The sequence below is a fragment of the Octodon degus genome, unplaced genomic scaffold (genome assembly GCF_000260255.1).
Source record: "Octodon degus isolate 3935 unplaced genomic scaffold, OctDeg1.0 scaffold00072, whole genome shotgun sequence".
Classification (NCBI taxonomy): Eukaryota; Metazoa; Chordata; class Mammalia; order Rodentia; family Octodontidae; genus Octodon; species Octodon degus.
In genome coordinates, this window is record NW_004524648.1 from 2,431,687 (window position 1) to 2,440,606 (window position 8,920).

An 8,920-nucleotide genomic window follows, 5' to 3' on the forward strand; every position below is an offset into this window, starting at 1 on the left:
AAAAAAAAAAAAGAAAAATATGTGTAATATCATTGGTCATTCAAGAGATGCAAGTTAAAATGATACTGAGATTTCAGCTCACTCCAAAAAGAATGGCTATCATCACGAAATCAATAACAAATTCCGGCAGGGCTATGGCGTGAAAGGAATCTTTCTCCAGTTTTGGTGGGAGTGTAGGCTCGTGCATCCACCATGGAAATCAGTGTGGAGATTCCTCACAAAACTAAAACATGAAGTTTCATTTGATGCAGCTTTTCCCTCCCAAAAGAATTAAAAGCATTCATCATACCACAGCAACATATGAACACCCAGGTCTATAGTGGCATAGTTTGTAATAGCTAAGTCTTAGAAACAGCCCAAAAGTCCATCAGCCAATGAACTGATAATGAAGATGTGTGGTTTTTAAAAAATACAACAGAGTACTACTCTGCCATGAAGAAGGATAAACTGGAGACAATTCTAGGTAAATGGATGCGCCTTAAGACCATACTCTTAAAGGAAATAAATCTGACATCCTTGTTGTTAGCTAGTGGTCTTCCTTAGTTATGAGCTCTGAAATTTAAATATTGCATTGTTTTTCTGGTGTTGAGGAACTGAAAAGGTAAATAAAGACCAAAATGTGTAGTAGATACTGTGAAATAGAAAATTTTCAAAAGGGAGGAGAGCCAGGTGTGGTGGCTCATGCCTATAATGCAGCACTTGGAGGCTGAGACAGTAGCATCATTGTGAGTTCAAGACCAGCCTGGGGTTACAAAGGAGCTCAAGGTCTGCCTGAACTGTATAATTGAGACCCTGTCTCAAAAAGACCAAAAAAAAAAAAAAAAAAAAAAAGGGGGGGGGGGAGAACAAGGGTGAGGGAGGAGGAAAGGAAAGAAAAAAATGGGAACAAAGCTTTGTTTGGGGACAGGATCTTGCTATGCAATTCAGGCTGGTTTGATCTCACTATGTAGCTTAAGATGGAAAAGAAGGGTTGAAGGGAGGCAATTGAGGAAAAAAGAATGAAGAGATATCATGTACAGGTACAAATTCCCTATGATGAATGTTATTACATATATCTAAAATGTACTAATAAAATTAATTTTTTAAAAAAGGTGCCATTCTTGTCTCTCAGAAAATAGAAGTGGGGCAAATACTGCTGCCACCTACCAGCCTTTATTTCCTTCTTTTTCTTTCCAACCAAAGCCCTGTTTTTTTTTTTTTGTTCAGGTTACTGTACACGGCCTTAGGATGCTAGAGAAAAGTTGACCCCACCCTAAACTATACCAGTGAATTTTAACCAGCATTAGTCAGTCTGAGAATGGCATTTCCTAGGTCACTGCCATTGGTCCTGAGAGGGACACATGATCTAAGCTGCCTCACTCACCTGGAGGGAAGAACTTTACTGCAAGGGTCAGTGACAGCCTCTCTTCTTCCTCAGGACATTAGTGCATTTGGATGTAACCTCTCTAGCTGCCATCCTACCACTGGTTTAAGGATCTCCAAAGAGAGCAGCATAAACATTAGATCTTAATGATATTGCTGAACTCCCAAATCAACTCCCACTCTCAGATCTGTTCTACATCTGGACTTGCAGTTATATGAAATAATAATAATAATAATAATAATAATAATAATAATAAACCTAGCTGCCACTTAAGTCAGTTTGATTCAAGGCTTCTATTATTAGTAGCTGAAAACATCTCAACAGGCAAAAGAGTAAAATATACATAAAATAGTCTTGGGGTCTTAAATGTAGAAATAGGAAATAACTGCTATAGGAATAGTCATCAGATCAGGAAATAAAATACATTTCAAAGTATTTTGAAAATACTCTTTAAAAATCTGCTGACAACTAGATCAATCTGTATTAGCTAGGCTGATGATGCTGGTTGAGGGGAAGGGAGAGTGAGATTATAATAGGCAGGAGAGCTCTTTCGAAAGCCAGGCTGTACTGATGCGGAACTGAAGTGTAAAAAACTAGATGTGCCCATAAGCAAGTCAAGATCCAGAGTGACCGGAGCAGGAAGTGCCTCAGGACCCCAAGCCCACAGAGGAAGGAGGGACAGAAAGCTGGATTTGTGGGTTCACAAAGGCTAGCTGCCACCTCTCTCCTCAGTCTTCCAGTGCTATTCCTGGGCTTGAGCCCTCTTTTTTTTCAAATCTCTCTTCACCTTTTTTTGTACATTTACACTCACTCCAATAGCAAATGACTTACAGGACATCTTTATGGAAACGCTACTAGTACCTTGGATCTAGCCCAGCCCAGACTCAGCCCTGGATCTCATCTACTAGGTCATCAAGCTAGGAACTGGGAGTTACCTGAGACTGCTCCTCACCTCAACTCCAACATCTAATTAGTTATCAAGTCTTCCTCTCAACTCTATCTGCCCTTCTGATCATTCTTCCCAGCTACCCTTGCCACCTTTAGCCTTATTAATCTCTCACCACTTGCTGCCAAATTTATTTTAAATGCACACATGACCATGTTCGTCCTCTGATCTCCTTGAATTCTCTTCCCATCTCCCTCACCCCACAACAAAGTCTTGCTGTGTTGCCCAGGCTCAAGTGATTCTCCTGCCCCAGCCCCTGAGAAGCTGGGACTAGAGGCCCCACATCTGGTCACTTCCTTCCTTCTGGGTTCTCTGTCTTCAGCCTTAGCAGTGATAAGCCTGGAATCCTATGCTTCAACCTTGTTGAGCTGCTTGCAGATTTCATGATTCTGGAGGTGCCATAACTCTAGAGCTGGGCATGGTAACACATGCCTATAATCCTAGCTACTTGGGAGGGTGAAGCAGGAGTTTGAGAACAGGCTAGGCAAAATGGGACTCCCCCATCCTAATCCCTCCAAAAACAAAACCAAAACCCAAAAGTTCTACAGGCTGCTAATAGCTCCACGCCTTTGTGTCCACTGTGCTGCTGTCTGGACTACTCTATCCTAGGGGGTTGGGAGTCTACTCACATACCACTCTGACCCTGCTCACATATCTCTTCGATGGCATTTTCCTCAGTCACTTTCACCATATTCTCAGGTAGTACTCAGGCCTCTGACATGTAATCTCTTTTATTATACTTGCTATATCCTTATTCCTCCACTAGACTGTTAAGCAAGGTAAATTAGGGTCTGGGTGTGTTCGGTAAGTCATTTAACCCTGTGCCTGGGATGTAGCAGGTACTGAAATAAATGCATGTTCAATAATTGATATTTTAGTAATAGAAACAACTAGCACTTTTTGATTGTCAGACTGACACCAGACTTTACCAGGAAATTTACCTGTGACTTCCCATTTTATCTTCCCAATCACTATTAAGAGATTCATCCTGTCTCCATTACTGAATAGACAGATTCAGTTTAGTAGATGAGGGAAGTTGCTTGTAGTCAAATTGGAATTCCAACCAGGGTGTGACCTTGATGTCTAAACAGGAAAGGCTATTGTCCCTGCAGACATCAAAAGGAGGCAAGGAGCCATGGGTGGATTTGCATGGGTGGGGTAGGAGAGGTTAGAGGAAAGGAATTTAAAGTCCAGAGGTCAGATCTAAGGGCTGGCCTTCTGAGTGAGAGGCAGGGGGAAGGAGGAACCAAACCCTCAGGGATGAAAACCAGAGCCAAATCAGTAATGTGAGGCTGAATTAATAACTAACTGCAACTATGCGGAACAGTCTGTAGTCCAAGGTACTTCACACTACAGAAAGCTGTGGGTGTTCCCTTGAATTGGCTATGTGTACTGGTCTACATGGGTTAGGCCAAGGAACCATAGGGACCAGAGTCCAGTCTGGGGGACAAGTCCCAGTAACATGGTGGGTAAATGCCACGACCTTCTCTGGGCCACCAGGATGGTGGTGGCTGTCACCTTTGGTTAGGGAAAGGTTTCTTCACAACCCCCACCTCTCAAGTTAATGCAGCTGAGATTTTACAAGAATGAGAGGGTACCGTGGCCTAAAACAGAAATACTTTCTAGATCACAGGTTGAACTTTTCCAGATGTGTGAGCAGGCATCCTATTCCCAGTTCATTGAATATGAGTTTAGTAATAAAATTAAAGGGCTCAGAGAATGTGAGGCTGATGCTCAGATGAGCTAAGCAATGGCTTCCTTATTTACTGTAAAGTGAGCTCAATGAGGCTTTTGGGTGATCACAATGGAGATTTTTGGTCATAGTAAATTTTTACAGAGACATTTCTACCAGCAGTTATAGCAAGTGTCACAATGTGATTTATCAGCAATGCTTTTAATGCACATTAATGAGCACTCAGAGAGTGAAGGGAATGTCAACTCCTGGTCCATCTGCCATATTGCAAACATTAATGTCTCCCTGGAGAGTACACTCTATGCTTTCTTCACAAGGTAGAAACTAAAGCTAAACTCTACAAGCCAGTCTGTTTTGGTTGTTCCTTAGGGATTTATTTGTGTCAGAGAAAGAAAATTCTAATTGAATACAAACTGGGAGAGATCTGGAGAAGACAGAAACTTGGAGTCCTGAACCGCCCTTTGGGACCTGGATGAGAATAGCCCAAATACAGTAGCTTGGACACAGCTGACTTTCTCAGAGCCCTTCCCTGAGAAGTTTGCCAAAATACTTGTTTGATAATTGGTCAGGAGCAGCATTGGCCCTCTACATTGCCTGGTCTCACGGGAAACAGTGCTATCGCCAGATGCTGATTGGCAAGGGACCAAACTATTTCCTCACTTCAAAACTCAAGCCAGCAATGGCCACACAGGAGGATGTGACAAAAGACAGTGTTTATTCCACCTCCATTGAAGCAATGAAGCTCTCTGACAGGCTTTTCCCTCTTCCTAGTATCTTTTCTGGACTCAGAGATATCTACAAGTGGACAAACTCTAGGAACTACATTAGTAAACATTATAGGTAAGAAGGAAGAGAAATCTTAAAAGAGACCCATTAAAAAAAAAAAAGAAGAATACATAAAGAACTAAAAAAAAAAAAGAGAGAGAGACCCATTAGTTGATGACGCCTATCCTTAAAAAGTTTATAATCTAGTCAGAGACAAAATATACACATGAATTCATTGAAAAATAATTTTAATTATCCAAACCTGGGCAAGGGGTTGTTAATCCATATACTTCCAAATTACCAGGTATCCTTACTCATTTTTGTTAGTCTTGATGTGACTTATGATTATATGGCCGGCCCTTTTGAGGTCATGTTAATATTGGTTTCTCTACAGGTACCAGAATGAGCCCCATCTGGATGTGGTGAGTGGTGAATATGGCATTAAAATAAGTATATTTTTAAAAATATAAAATAAAAATAACTCTGCTGAATCCTTAGCTATTAGGGAAATGTAAATCAAAACCACATTAAGCGTCTATGTCACCCCAGTCAGAATGGCTATCATCAAGAATACAAACAAAATAAACAAACAAAAACAATAAATGCTGGTAAGGATGAGGAGGGAGGGCTTTTCCACTGCTGATGGGAATGTAAATTAGTACAGCCACTATGTGTGGAAATTAGTGCATAAGTTCCTTAAAAAGCTAGAGCTACTACACGACTCTGTTATACCATTCCTCAGTATATACACAAAGGAATTAAAGTAAACACACTATAGGGTACTATATATCCATGTTGTGGCACAATTCACACTAGCCAAGTTATAGAACCAGCTGAGATGCCCATCAATAGAGGAGTGATAAAATGTGATCCTATATACAAAATGGAATATTGTTTATACACAAAAATCAAAATTGTTATTTGTAGAAAAATGGATAGAACTAGAAATTATCACAGTAAACAAAATACTCCAGCCTAGAAGACAAGTATCACATTTCTTCCCTAATATGGGGGGAGGGGGAGAGGAGGAGGAAGAGGAGGAGGAGGGGAGGTAGGGGGAGAAAGAAGGGGGAAGAGGGGGGAGGAGGGGGAGAGGAGGAAGAAAAAACAAAAGACCAAAAAGTAAAAGGAGGACTCTTTCTGAAAGAGACACTAGAAACTGACAGTAGTGTCTCCTGGGAAGAAGGTTTCTGGATGGTAAAGAAAGTAGCTCTTTGCCCTCATCTCCTGCATGTGTCTTTATGGCTCATTATGCACCTAAAAATTAAAATGAGAAGGGCAGGGGCAGGGGAGATAGCTCAGTAGAATAAGCACTTGTCTGGCACGTGCAGGGTCCTGAGTTCAATCCCCGGTACTGAAAAAAAAGAAAGAAAGAAAGAAAGAAAGAAAGAAAGAAAGAAAGAAAGCAAGCAAGCAAGCAAGCAAGCAAGCAAGCAAGAAAGTAAAAGGAGACTAGTATTAGATGAGAGGAAGGAATAAGGAGGAGAAAAAAAGGGAATTTAGGGAAGGGCAATGGGAGGATGAGTAGGATGAAAATGTAAACGCATGTATGAAAATACCACACTGAGACCCAATATTTTGTAAAATTAATATGTACTAATAAATGTAAAAAAACAAAAAACCACCTTTGAGCATGATACTATAAATACTGGTCATTATAGATTTTTCCAGACTCAGAGAAGGTACAACATTAGCAGTGAACTGCAGACTTTGGGTGATAATATGTGCTGGGGCTCATCAACTACAACAAATGTACACTCTGGTGGGGGTGTTACTATTGGTGGGGTTTGTGCAATGGGGGCAAGAAATACAGGGGACTTCTCTGTACCTTCTGCTCAGTTATGTAGTGAAACTAAAACTGTTCTAAAACATAAAGTCTATTTAAAAAATAAAAACAACTCAGTGATGAGAATGTTCCAGAACTTACTTTGCAAATTTAATGCAGAACTGAGTAAAGTATTTGCGTGTGGAAGCCAAGTTGTCTCGGATGATGGGGACATTCTGCTTAATGTGAAGAATAACAGAGGTGACATAGGGGCTCTGGTCACCAACGTGCTCCACATTCTGCCACTGCATCTGAAATAGAGATAGGGCAGGAACAGGCTTTAGACCCTTCACAGGAGAACTTATTATCTATTACTAGATAAGGAAAAGGGTATAGTGGAAATTAGGTTACTGATTGGTATCACAGAAATGGGCCCCTTTGGCTTTAAGGAATTTTTCCTACCCATTCTGTAACAGTGGCTCATCATAAATGAAAAGCAGCAGCCCCACCCTTGACTTGACAGAGTAGACTTGGGCAGCTTTCCTTTTGCTATAGGTCTCCATCATCCTTTCAAGAGCTTTCCTTTCCCATCTAAGTTGCTGTCTTGTAATGGGACCCTCATTAAGTAGAACAATGAAGATTCTATTCTGTCAACTGTTCTACCAACAGGACTGTGAGACAATAGGGGAGGGACATCTGCTTTCAAGGAGATCAGAGACGTGGCTGGGCTAAATGTAGTGTAACCTGCAAGAGGATTAATGTACACCACCTCTCAAGCAGATCTGGAGTTCTTTAAAAGAGTGTGGTGACCTATGCCTATAATCCCAGCATTCTGGAGGTTGAGGCAGGAGGACTGCCTCAAGTTCAAGGCCAGACTAAACTATATAGCAAGAGCCTCTCTCAAAACACACACACACACACACACACACACACACACACACACACACCCCAAAATAAAAACGAAAAGGAGGAAATTATACACATGAGATTTGCTTCAAAATATATTGGGATTGAGGAAATGCATGCAGATGAGCCATGATTAGTAAAGCTGGGTGATAGGTATATGGGTTCATGATGCTGTTTTCTCTGTTTTTGAATATATTCAAATTTTTCTCCAATAGAACTGCCTCAGACTCATAGCAATCCTCCTGCCATGGCCTTCCAAGTGCTGGGATTACAGACATGTGCCACCATGCCCAGCAACATTTTTAAAGGTGTGTAGAATGAGGCAGCATGTCTATAATTCCAGCACCCTGAGACGCTAAGGCAGGAGGACTATAAGATCAAGATCACAATTTAGTGAGACCTTGTTTCAAAAAATTAAAAAAGGACATGTGTGTAGCTCACTATGAAGGTTCTAATATTCAGTACAGTAAAAACAACAAAAAATGTGAATATAGAAAAGAATCTCATACTTCTAAAACCATGAGGGCTTGATGGAGTTTCAACAAAGGAAGAGAAAAGATCTTCAACAGTCAGTAGGAGCAGATGAGAGGGTAAGATAGCATCAAGGGGAACAGGGCAGGAAGAGGCATAGGGACTACGTGGGTGACAGGCTCAGGGGAGACAGATGCCAGAAAAGGACTGATAAATCTCAGGCCATGAACAAGAATAACTTCACGTTCTGACACCCCAAGGATAGTTAGAGGACCTATGCTGGATAACAGAAGGTAGCCCTTTGTGGTATGAAGGGGTCAGGGATAATATGGATTCTTAGCCTGCCCTGCTGGCAGGGAATGGGCACCTGCATCCAACAAGAGTGGGGCTGTATGGGAGAAATGCTGAGTCAGCCTCTCAGAGCTGGCTGGACTGTCTGCTAAACAGATCCCCAAGCCAAACACAAACCATAGACTCTGCTCATAGAAGGAGGTCAGTAGTTCTTGGGTTGTGACGTCTCTGGCAAGAAAACACTATTTTTATAAAGTTCTTGGGGAAAAGGAAAAATTCAATACCGAGAGAACTTGTTTAAAAGAATCCTATTGTATGTGGGTGATTCCCTAGCCCTGGGAAGCTAAAAGGACTGTTTTGTCTTAATGTTTCTTCAAATCAGCAGATGTCTGGATCTAAAACAATTAGGTATGTGCAAGCACAAAACCTTAGAAAAGCAGGACAGTACCTTTGTATTCATCTTATAGATAAGAAAAATAAGCTGAGAGAAGTACAGTAGCACATGGCTGTAATATCAGCTACCAAGGAAGCTGAGGCAAAAGAATTATAAGTTTAAAGCCAATCAGGTCAATTTAGCAAAGCCCAGTCTCACAAATTTAAAAAATACATAAAAAGGGCAGGGAATGTATTTTAGTGGTAGTAGTATGTGCCTAACATGCAAGGTCCTGGGTGTGTGTGTGTGTGTGTGTGTGTGAGAGAGAGAGAGAGAGAGAGAGAGAA

At 41.2% G+C, this 8,920-nt stretch overlaps 1 protein-coding gene across 1 annotated transcript in view; it reads right to left on the reverse strand.

Moving 5' to 3' along the window:
* Window positions 1–8,920, reverse strand: part of Vps53 (VPS53, GARP complex subunit) — a 182,166-nt gene that overhangs the window by 18,178 nt on the left and 155,068 nt on the right. The window contains exon 18 of the mRNA XM_004635357.3: window positions 6,695–6,843. Within this exon, the coding sequence (XP_004635414.1) occupies window positions 6,695–6,843 (149 nt within the window). The remainder of the gene's footprint in view (window positions 1–6,694; window positions 6,844–8,920) is intronic.